The following is a 12740-nucleotide window of genomic DNA, read 5'->3' as shown; positions in this document are numbered from 1 at the left end:
TTAAATTCACTTAAAAGACATTCCCTTAAGAAGCTCTCATCATCCTCTTTTGCAACATTGAAGACCTGGGTTTTGTTCTCAGTGTAATCCATTAAGTGAACATAGAGACATTCCCTTCACTGCTATGGTGGTGTTCCTACATGAAATGCCAATAATGACACATACTTTGTGTGTAAAATACTCTGAATTGAATGAACAAAAGAGCCCTGAGTATAAATATCCTATATGTAACTACATTAATATACATTATTCTAGATTTAATAACTATTAAATTGTATTGTATTAAACTGTTTGCATAAAATAAACATTAAAATTAAGTATTAAATATACTATATGTTATATAGTGCATGAATTAATATGTTGCATATTTTTAAATATTAAAATGAGGTAAAACTGAAAAGATTTTAAAACTTTTGAACAGGCATCAAAACTGCAAAAGATCCCCATCAGCACAGTCTTAACTGCATCCTCTCTGGATTATGTTCTTTATGCATTTAGCACTCATGTATTCTGTGAGGTCTGCAGATTACCCAGGAACAGACACTGTATGGATATACCACTGAAACTGGCAGCCTTACCTCAGGAAGTATTTCTTCCATGTCTTCACCTGAATTGCTAGTCCTATTCAAAACCAAGTCCCTACTTCCAGGATATTTGAATCTTTCACTCCAGCCCACATTTAACTCTTAGACTATTTTTATAATTTAACTAGTAATAGTGCCCTGGTGAAAGGATCCCTTTGCACAGCACAGCACAGCCATGAAACACTCTGAATATGCCTGCAATTCTCTTCAGCAAGCCCACCAGGCTTGAGAGGTATTTCCCAAGTTTGAAGTCTCTAAACTCTTTATCCTTTTACTTTCATAAGGTTATGAATCATTGCCATGAAAATGTGTCTGAACAACTTCTCTAAATATATTTTTGGTTAAACACCTTTCCTTCATGTATTAGGCACACAAAGAACACCAATAAAATCAAATGAGAAGACAAAGAGTTCTGTGTTATTACCAGGTAGATTCATTGGCAGACATATGAGAGATTTATTTTGATGGGGAGGTCCTTCGCTGGTGTTTGCGAGGAGGCACATCCAATCTGCCTGGCTCCCAGACGTAATCCACATCTTACCACCATTTATGACATATTCATCACCCTTTCTCACAGCCGTTGTCTTGATATCTATTTCAAAACACAGGAAATGAAGGGTTATTCTTGTGAAGAAGGGGTATATCGGTCCAGGTATGACTGGCAGGGTCACTCCCTTGCTCTCAGACAGAAAACTATTTGGTTCTCCCTCATATTCCCCTGTCCCAATAACTCTTCCAGGCCATAAGGCAAACTAGTCTGGAAAACTCTTGGAAGGCAAGCCAGGGAAACAGGACCACCTCTCCCACCTCCCTTTAAATGGAGTCTTCATCCCAGTGGATGAGAGCAGAAAATTTCCTAAGTAAATCTGATAGTCAAAAACGTGGGAAAGAAGCATTTCACTGTGAGGTGATCTATTCAGAGTTTCTCTTACTGTGTACCTTAGTCCTGAGGAGGCCATTAATTCCCGAGTCATGACTTAAACAAACACAAGCCTTGGTATCTGTGAATGCATAAACATAAACCAACATGCACTTCCTGCATGCTCTTGGTCACTGCACTGCAATACGTTCGAAGCTGGTAAACTACTGAAGGCCAAGTCTGAATGCAATGAGTGTCCGGACATGAAGGAGTTCTAAACACCTGCTAGTTAAACACCCTGGCAAAAAAGAATCTTATTTTCATCTGCAATGGTTCACATCATGCTGCAAACAGCCCTAGCTGCAACAGACCACCAGAGAGAATCGTGAGTTATTATTTATCCTCCAGCAGAGTTTCCAAAGGGCTCCCTTCTTTTCCCTGCAATTGAACTTCTTTGACAAGAGCCCTAGTTGATGAAGACTCTCCAACAGATATCCAGCTGTAAGAAGGTGATTGTATAAGAGAACCCAGCCACACTCCTAATAGCACCTGTGACTCTAACAAGAATATGAAATCCATAAGCGACCATCCACTGAAGGGGGATCATCGACTGGGAGGGTAGGAGTCAGACACCAAGTGGAGTGGGCAGGCATGTTTGAGTCATCTGGTTACACTTTCATACACAATCACCTCAGTCTGCACATGCACATTCTTCCCTGGGGCTCTAAACATAAACCAAAAGCAAACCCAAGTATCTGATCTTCATTTAGGAGATAAACTGGGACTGAGGTCAGCATGGCTGAAAATTTTTCTTGTTAATGAAGGCAAATGATGGGAGAAAATTATATAAGATATAAAATAAGGAAGTATGGGATATAGCTATGGCTAAAGGAATGTAAGCAAGGGAAAAGGACAGTAACCATGTGGATAAAACCAGCAGACACAGAGGAATTCACCCAATAAAGAGACTGTGGCAAATCTGTCCAAGGGACTCGATATGAAATCTGTATAATAATGAATGCCAAGAAGCTTAAGTAATCTAAAGTACTGGCACTCATAATACATCGACACAGACATTGGACATTCATATGCATGGAGACTAAACAATAATGGAAGGACACACAAGAGCTGGAATAAGAAATATGACTGTACTGAAATGGTGTGACAAGGATGGGAGCATACACAGTGATTTACATCACACATCCCTTTGTTGTGGAACAACTACTGAAGAGATTAGATAGAAGGTCTGCAAAGGAACAATGAGCACTGTGATGTTACCACAAATGTAAATAGTTCTTGCAGGCACGGTGTCACAGGGGCCTGACCACCCAAATACAGATTAAAGAACAAATGCCTTACTAATGAGAATGTTCAAGTACTCCAGATTCAGTTGTTCACAGTTTGCTTCAAACACTTGAGAAACAACTAGTTCAAATGATCTTGTGAAGAATTGATTCTCTTTAATTAGAGATGATTATGAAAGATGATCAAATCAATACATAAGTTTTATGTTTAAAATATAGCAAGCTTTGAAACCTACTTAACAACTTACTATAGTCAAGTGGACTCAGGAATATGGCTATGAAGATAATTTGGAATATTTGACTAATTATTTTTCCTGACAGAGCATATCTCTGGGAGGAGGCTACTTCAGTGGGTGCTCCATAACTCATTTTTGCAGGCACGCACCATTGACCCTCACAACGTCTTACAGAGCATTCTCTGAGGAGCCCTTCTAGGAAAGAGCACAAGGCATCACCAGAGATGAATGATACAGCTGGTGCCATATAAGCAACCAGGGCTGGTCACATCACTGTTCAAATCACACGTACTCAAGCTTCAATTTTCTTCTCTACTGCACACGAGTCCAGCCATGCACTTAAATAGATCTGACTAAAGGTAAGGTTGGCTTCAACTTTTAAGGTCAGTATTACAGTCAAAGATAGGCAACACACATCCTTAAAGTAAAAGATGAAGAACACATATCTTAAATTTAAATCATCAGCACAGGAAAAAAAAAAAAAAACAAACCTCAAAACTTTAAAGAAATACCTTCAAGTCTAACTGAATGAATAATCACTTCAAACACCAGGAAATGACTTGCAGGAAATAAACAAGATTAATCATGAAAGTAAGCTAAAATTTGGAGGTTAGAACGTAAGTACTGCAAGAGGTTGAACTAGTTGAATCTAGCAGATGAAAACCAGCAAAATCAAAGAAGATTGTGGTGGCAAACAAAACTGTTTCAGCCACAGAAATGAAAAGAGGACAGGAAAAAAATGTGGCATATAGAGGATACTTCAAAAAAAGAAATATTTCACAGGACATTACAGACAGATTCAAATATGGTTGACAAAGAAAAACAACTACAAGAAAGACTGCAATTAGTGAAAACAGAGCTTGCTGGTTTTGGCAATCTGCACAGCCTCAAAATATATTTGGAAATAAATGATAATTCAGTTTACCCACGGTATCTTATTTAAACCCAACCTGATTTATTATGAAATAGGATTTTCTAGAGAAAAATCCTATTGGACCCAAGCAAGTGAAATTAACACTACTAGGTAACTATGAGTTAAAATTTGAAAATGTAAGAATTAGAGCAAAAGTGGAAATATGCATAAGGAACTTGGCAAAGCAGAAATTGAATCAGTTCACATAAAAAGAAGAAGTTCTGATGTGCAGGGAGAGTACTAGTTAAGCCCCTCCCTGGATATCAGTCTCTGGACAAAACCTACTGAATATTTGCATTAATGATTTTTAAAAGGATAGGAATCCACTAATTAAATTTTTCTGTGGCACAAACTTGGGAGACATCACCAACACAGACAACTGAAGTATGGCCCAGCAAGAAAGGAATGATCTTGAGTTTTCCAATTCAACATGGTAAGTGCAAGTACTCAGACACAATGTAGTAAAAGTGATTGCTAAATCCTGCAATGTTTCAATAGCAAACTGGTAATGAGGATAATCCACAGTTAATCACAGGATTCCCAAGTCTGCAACCTGTTGTGTAACATCATGTATTGGAGAGTAATACTTCTTCCAGGGTTGGAAATGTACTTGGGCCATTATAGACACCATGTAAAATTCTGGGGTTTTATGCTCAGAAAAGACAACCTCAATCCAGAAAAGCAGAAAGGCTGGATTCCACTGAGAAAAAATGGAGCAAGGTATTTATGTTGAAGAGGTAAACATGAGCAGTGTCACTAGCTGCAGATACCTGAACACAACCTGAAGATAGAGGATGTGTGTGAGAAAAGTGTTTTCCATGATGTGGTTTTATATATACCCACAGACTACATTCTATAAATTGTGGAATTGGAGTGAGATAGAATGAGATAATATAATTCAAATTGGCACAAATGTTTATGCTTTGTAGTACCAGAATCCTGAAATTAAAGACACTTTCTGTACCATCTGTACTGTTCTGTTTTTCTTCTCAAGCCAACTCTGTGCTAGTTTTGGTGCACATGGTCACTACTGTGGACAATATAGAACAACCACACTTGAAAGCAGACAGTGTTCCTTCAAATAGACATGAATTTCGTATTAGACTAACATACACAGTGCTTTTTGTTCTGTTGAATTCTGAATAAATTAGTTTGAGGCACATTTCAGTTCTCATGTAAAAGTTGCTTTTTTTTTCTGTGTTCATATCACCTTCAGTGATTTTGGGACTTCAGGAAAAAATGTTAGAGATACCTTACTCTGTGTCATTCTTCAGGTTAAAATATACCGGCTCACATGGCAGAAGCATGTCCCCAACCTTCACATGTGAACAGCTGCCATGTCCCTTCACTTCTCTTAGGGAGACAAATATCCCAGCAGCATGAGCAATGAAATGAAGCACCAAGTGCAGCTTCCCACACCTCAGTTTCCTTTACAGCTGGGCCAACTCAGAACACAAGCTATTGTTGCTCATACTTAAGTATCAATTTAATTGCCCTTCAGAAGCACTGTAAGCTGGATTTGGCAGATATGTCATGGATCAAATCTTCGAGGACAGGGAAAAAAGTATTTTCATTTCATCCTGCAGTATGTCTCCGAGCTGCGACATAGGTTCAGTAAATAATCCTCGTTGATTCCAAATTGGTTTTTAACTACATTCATCTAAGTGTATCATACCCCTTTAACTAGATGATAAACAAGATACTGCTGAAAGAATATTCGTGTTACTTATTATCTGGAACACTGCATCCAAAAAATTAAATTCCTATTTAGAATTTTCTGATAGTCATCTAATTAAACTAGAAAGGCATTTATTAAAATAAATTATGTTGTATTTCTTACATTAGCAAAATTCAAATTTATAATTACTTTAATAACTAAATAAATTATTAAGTGTTATTATAAGATTTATTATTTAAATCTTAATAATATTTAAATTATAACAAGCAATAATGTAGTTTAATTATATTGAAATTTAATATTTTAATTTTATTATTTATAATTATTAAGTATTATTAATAAGTAGTATTTAATAAACAAGTCTACTTAAATTATTGAATTCTTCTTATTAATAAATTCAATTAACCCAGAAAGGAAAACAGCAATAAAATATGCAGGAAGATTTAGTCCCATTATTTCATTATCCACATTAACGTTCTTGAAATCTACCTGCTGCAACCTTGCTCGAGCCCTGGATGTTTATCTATTTGCCTTGAAAAAAACAACAGGAGTTTGGTCACGGAGATGGATATAGGATTCCTTGGATAAAAAATGTCTGTCATACTTGGCAAGTTTGTCTGCAGGAAGATGTCTCAGTAATTTGTAAGAACACAATGTGGTCAACTTGGCCATGGTCTGTCCAACAACTAAACCTCTAAAAGTGGTCACTTATCACTCCCTTTTCCATGAAGTCCATGATTCATCATCAGAGGAGACGTATTTTTTTTTTCTGTATATGTTTTGATTTAATTTTTCAAATTTTCTACTGCCTCAGACACTTCAGAATAGTAGTTTCATTTGTCCTGGTTTCTAAACATATTCTTGCACTAAACCAAAAAAAACCAGTTGCATGTTAAGTAATGAAATCATAAAGATAATAGATTTGACATTTCAAATTCTTCATTAGTGCTAAATAAAGCAATCACCAATTGAGAGATATTTTTGCTTCCCAGGAATGACAGAAGGGGCCAATGTGAAGTAAGGATGAACAAGGGGAAATCATTCCGAAAGGGATGCCGTCATTTTCAGAACAGAGAGACTCTGTACTTTTCCCCCATTCAGTGGAGAGGTCTTTGTCCAGGCAGCCCAAGTTCTAGTCCAGCTGAACGGGTTCTGTTCCCTGTCAGTACATCTAGAGTTGCACGACTGAAGGTGGCTGTGCCGCTGATGAGGCGCTGGAGTGCTCCTGCCAGCGGTGAGCCTGGACAGAGCAGAACAGCACTAGAAGAAAACTGGGGCCAGCATAAAAGCTGCATTAATCTGTTGTGCTCAGCCTATACAAGGTTACTCCATTGATTCACCTGACAAATATGATAAAATGGATTGATTTTGGATGCATGAGAAGGAAGTGTTATATTCCTGGAATGTTAATTTTTGCCCTCACCACACCAGACTTTCCTTCCTTTGTTTCTTACAAAGGATGGGGGCAAAGTGAAGGGTCAGGAAAAACAGATTCTTTCCATTAAAACACCAGGCTCTCTAAAACTGACAGTTTGCTAGGTTAACTTACTTGCGACATCTGAGCCAGCTCCAGCTTCACTGATTCCCAAGCAAGCCACAAAATCACCAGCTATAGTTGGCACAAGGAACTGTTTTTTCAACTCATGAGAACCAAACCTGCAAGAGTATAATGAAAAAGACAGGATATTAAAACCCTATGAAGGTAAATTTTATTCAGGAATTAGTTACAAATTTTGTCCTACCCACATAGTGATCAATTTTCCTATGACTAGGTAAAAGCTGTCCCAGAGCCAAAAGACAGAATAAATACCCTCCAAAGCTGAGATTCAGTCTTCAACAGAAGTGCAGTCACAATCATTTCAAACAAGATTTAAAAAGTATTCAGGCATCTTACTCCCACAGAAATGTGTGGTCTAGATGGCCAAAATCTATCTTCATGACTGTTGCTTTAAAAGTTCCAGATCTAAATAAACATAACCCCTGAGGATTCCTCTCAATGCTCCTGCACTACTCTGCAACCACCAGGATGGAAGACCTGCTCTGTTTTTTTGCACCATCTCTTTTCCAGGTTTTAGTGGTGACTGAAAACTTTTGACATGTGATGGCCACCATCTGCAAATACCTGTATTTAAATTATTTATATTTCACATCTACATTTAAATCATGCAGTAAAATCCATTAATGCTTCTTCCAGCTGTTCTTTTATCTCCACAAAAATAAAAAAGGAAACAGCAAACTGTGGATGGTATTTTAACACAAAAATTTCACTTGGCTGTATTTAAATTTAGTTAAGAGGCACACGCTGTTTTCCTGTTGTTTAGAAGACTGTATCCATGCAAGATAGGCTACATCTCATTTCACACTTGATTTTGTCCTAATTAAGATTCACTGATTTCTTCCTGCAGTGTGAATGGTGAGTTCATGGTCTGGTTCTCGGACCTTTCTTGTGCGACTGAAAAATTCCTTGGGTGATGAAATGTCTTATGTGTACAGGAATCCATAAATTCCAGTTCCTCCTCAGCCTCCTTGTTGTTGTTGTGAGGCTTCTCAGGTCATCATCACCACTGGGGCCTCCTTCTAAAACATTGTCCCAGTACTTCAAAAGGAGTGGAGCCATTCAAGCTAAGACTAAGTCATCCCCCCTAACCAACCCTGGCACAAAGGACATGGGACAGCCAGAGAACAGACTGGGATTTGGCAGACACTTCCATTTGGTGCACAAGGAACACAATTTCCTAGTCCTGTCCCTGCTAAAAATCACAGCAGCAATCCCAAATAAATACAAGAAGCAAGTTTGGAGTGCCTACTCTTTCCTCTAGCATACTGGAACAAAGGACCCATGTCTATTAGGCAGCAAACTTTGTTTTTTAATTTTGCATGGGGCTTGATCAAGTATGGCTAGCTGCACATTCATCAGTCAAAAAACCCCCCTAAACAGCCCAACCAACAACATGGAAAAACAGATTATGAGAGCAGATAGCGGTGATTTTTGGCAATGCTTTCTAATGCTTGAAACTTTGCTAACCTTTAGCATTTCAACAGAGGATTTTCACAGTAAGAACTTTGCTTAGAATAATCTTTTTGGTTTGATGCCTTTCTTTGTTTTGAGTTCCAGAAAACAGTTCAGTTGTTTCCAAAAATGTGGTTATAGAAGATGTTATTTTGCAATAAAAAAAAAAAAAAAGGCTGGACAACACTATCTTCAGAAGATAGTGGGTCTCTATGCCTTGCAGGAGACAGCTAGCTTCTTGCTCAGCTGCTAGCTTTTGTCTTAAAAATATGTCACTTTTGTAAAATTCTAACCATCTTAAATTTGCATTCTATTTGCCTATAAACAACACGGTGGAAAAAAAAGTAAAGTTCACTGCCTACTGCTGAGACAAGCAGCTCTAAACTGATTTGATATCACTACTGATGTGACACAGGCATGTCTATAAGCTCTGGGAAATGCGTATTATTCACTGCCTCAGCTAGGAGCTGCTTTCTCCACTCTATTTATAAGCAAGAAGGGCAGTAGTATATCTGAAAGCATTTTGAGGATCTGGCAGAAAGTTATGTTCCAAATCATCAAAGGTCAGATCAATGTGGACGAAGCATTTTCTATTTAGTTCTTAAATTTAGAAAGTCTTTACTGCTTCACAGAAGGGATTCTGGGAATTACAGGAATCACATTCATGGAGTTAGTTTGTAGGTACACTCAATATGTGCTGGATGAATGCTGAACAAAGCCCAAGGTTATGAAAGCCAACAAAGAGCTACAGAGGCTTCTTTAGGGTTTGATGGTTGATTCCCACATTGTTTGACTTGTGCAACAATGCACAGCCAAGATGCAAAATCTGACCTATCTCTACGAACGTGTTTAGAATCCCCACAGTACACAGACACTTTTAAAGAAACCATCCAGGACATGGGTGCCATTTGGATCCATGACCCAGGACAAGCAGTTGGCCTTCCCTCTACACAGCACGAGGTAAAGATGCACACAGGCAAAATTTCCTGTAGCAACCAGCTTTCTCTTTTCATGACCAAGTTTCACTTTTACATGGGGGGTACGGGGACATTGTACTGTATAAATACCCAGTGGGGGAAAATAATTCAATAATGCAGACACAAATTCAATTAAAGATTTCATCAAGTTAACAACAATTTCACTCTTATTTTCCAAGAACTTCGACTTTAGGATTTCACTAGCACAAATATGCATAACTTCAGTGTTTTACTACAGCAGAACAGAGTACAGAAGGCCAAAAAACTGCAATGAAACAAAATCCCATTTTCTTTTACACAAAGATTTTCTTTAAACCCCTGAATAAAAGGCTGTCATGGGGGCAAGGTAGTGCTGTCTGAAGTCTTTTAAAATGCTATTCTTATTCTCAGTTGGACTATAGCTAAGCCACTGTTGCAAGAAGCATACTGAACTCCATGCATTTAGCAAGCTTTTGTTGCATTACACAAAGCAGAAGAAAATTAAGAAAAATTTGTTGTAGATGAGACCTCCAAAGTCACACATACAACAGGATAAGCAAATGTCAAGGGAAGAGAGCTTATATTCCAGACTCTTCAGTAGATTTACAGGCATTTCCATTCAGAATGGGAAAAAAAAAGTCAAAAACCCCCTAAAAATTATCTAAAAATCCCTAAAATGTTCTTCTGAGTAAAACTTCTCTTCTTGTATATCTGTTTAGTGCACAGAAATTCCCAATTTCAACATAATTATTAGAATTTAATTCCCACCCTCATCCTCCAGAATTTTAGGTGTATCCATATTCCAGGGGCAAACTGCTAGATCAGCCAGTTGCCCCACTCTAGTTTAAGAACTGCTGTTCGGACACAGAATATCTGCAAAACTCCTACATTAAGAACTTGGTAACTTTTATTGAGGGAGGAAAAAACCACAACAAATCAGATTAAGAAAATGCAGGAGCCTAAATGATAGTACGTGATTAAAATGGGAACACTGACATAGCTGATGAGAAAAAGAAAAATTACTAATTGCCTAGAATGGGCATATTTAGGAAGCATGATATATGTGCTACAACTTTAGGACTGACACCTTGCAAAGCTGGAAAAAGAGCAAGTAAATTATAAAGCAGAATTAGACTGGTCCTAATCATTACAACTAAACGCATTCTTAGTATTACTGCACTGGGATATAAGAAAAAAGACAAAACCAAACAAATTGGATTCTGCAATTAAAATTTTTTCAATTGGTTGTGGTACCAATATTTCATGTTTGTAAACATATCATCTACTACTCAACAAGGTTTATGTTTTAACATATAATCACTATAACTCTAGCATAAACAAAAAAAAAAAAAGAGAAAGTATTTTCTCCCCTAAAGCAAACTGAGAGAAGTAGAGAGTAGATTTTTTCCTCAGGCATTACTGAGTAGCAACCAGGCAGTAAATCTACACAGTATTGTTTTTTTACTCATGACAATTGGGTTTTAGGCTAAACCAAACTTTCTGAAAATTACCTTGTAAGAGCAGGGGTAGCCATGCCAACTTGCACTCCAATGGCCATGGGGATACCTCCACAACGGATATTTCCCAGCTCTTCTGCCAATGCAATATTATAGGAGAAGTCCAAACCCATGCCGCCATATTCTGAGGAAAAAACAAATCTGTGATTCTCACATTCTAGACTGGCAGAACCAACAAGAAAAACAGAAAAAAAAAAAAAAAAAAAAAAAGATGTTGCTACTGCAAGGACTTGCCAACTGCCATTTAACTGCTGCTTTTTAAGTATTTGACAATTACAAAAGCAGTGTCACATTATTCTCTACAACATTGAGAGTAGTTGAATCGAGAATGACACCTGCTCTAATTATCTATGTGCACATCAGGTCACCTCTGAGTATCCTAAGTAGCCTCATTACTTTCACTGGAAACAACAGGAAGAAGTGACATGCTGTTGCAAATGATTCCAGAAGGCAAAATTATTCTTTCCAACAGCAAGGTGATATGAACAAATCACACCAGAAGGTAATAAGTGCTTTTATTTCCCCATGATAACACCTGACACCCACTCTCATCACACAATGCAATCATCTTTCTCAGACACAGCAGCCAAGTCAGCATGGAGCATGACCACACACAGGTCATGTTTCTATTCTAAATTACTGCTGGAGCTCAAAATTCATGTTAGACACAACTGCAGTACTGAATGCATTTATTCCATACCCTGCACCCGGTCTGTGCAGTGATTAAAGCACTCTTTGTTCACAGGGAGCTGACAAGCTGGGGTGGTGGCCTGGTGCCAGCACAGCCCATTGCTGCCTCTCTCCCCCCAACATTCCAATCTGCAAATTCAATTAATGAAGAAATTATTCTTCACCTCATTCCCATGCCCAGTGCTGATAAACCCACTACACAGTGAAGCACAGAAAAAGGCTACATTGCTATGATGGATGAGGTAATTTTCAGCTGTACTAAATAGCTTATAGTCCAAAGGAAATACGGTGAGAAAATGAAGGTTAAGGTTACTACTTGACGTCATTAGTTGTCTGAGCAGCTTTGATTAGATAATGTGGCCTCTTTTTTTTTTTCTTTTAGCTCCTTTGAAGGCCAGCTAAGAAAATTTCAAATAAATAGATACAAACCCTCACCCCTCACATACACAATAAGGGGCAGATGACCCTTGCCTGTTTTCACTTGCTGGCCTCAAACACTGAGCACACCCTTCACTGACCTGCTCTGAAGTTTTCAAAACACACCATTAAATAAAGGTCAAAACACCAAAGTGCATGTAAACATGGGGCTTTGCATGCTATCATCTGTTTCCTAAACCCACAAAACCTATCTTTGTGCATCCTTTCTTTGCTGAAAGGAAAAACACAATAGGAAAGGCTAAGCATAAAGTTCGGTTTCCAAAAAACATTTCTCCTTAGGTCATACTGAATAGTAGAGACTGTCAGAATTAAAAAAAACCACTACTTCTCCAAATTTTTGCTTGAAAAGAATTTTTCTTAAAAATACACACAAAATTAAAGTTCCTACAAGGAGCATAAGGAGTATAATGAAACATCAGCAATATGGAAATGTGTTTAATACAACAGATAATCTAATTTTCTTGCCTTTACACAGCCCCCATCAATAAATAAATGCTCTGAGGAGCAGTAAGGAATGTATGTGCACGTAAAGGCAAGACTATTTAAAGATATCTG

At 37.8% G+C, this 12740-nt stretch overlaps 1 protein-coding gene across 1 annotated transcript in view; it reads right to left on the bottom strand.

The window, feature by feature from the left end:
* The window catches only part of LOC119697062 (probable acyl-CoA dehydrogenase 6), an 81281-nt gene that overhangs the window by 18538 nt on the left and 50003 nt on the right, over positions 1-12740 (bottom strand). The window contains exons 3-5 of the mRNA XM_038127145.1: positions 11052-11181; positions 7124-7230; positions 1009-1176 (exon numbers count right to left, since the gene is read on the bottom strand). Of these exons, the coding sequence (XP_037983073.1) occupies positions 1009-1176; positions 7124-7230; positions 11052-11181 (405 nt within the window). The remainder of the gene's footprint in view (positions 1-1008; positions 1177-7123; positions 7231-11051; positions 11182-12740) is intronic.

The sequence above is a fragment of the Motacilla alba genome, chromosome 2, assembly GCF_015832195.1.
Source record: "Motacilla alba alba isolate MOTALB_02 chromosome 2, Motacilla_alba_V1.0_pri, whole genome shotgun sequence".
In the NCBI taxonomy this organism is placed as follows: Eukaryota; Metazoa; Chordata; class Aves; order Passeriformes; family Motacillidae; genus Motacilla; species Motacilla alba.
Note: the sequence above shows the minus strand (reverse complement) of the source record. Positions and strands in the feature narration are given on the sequence as shown.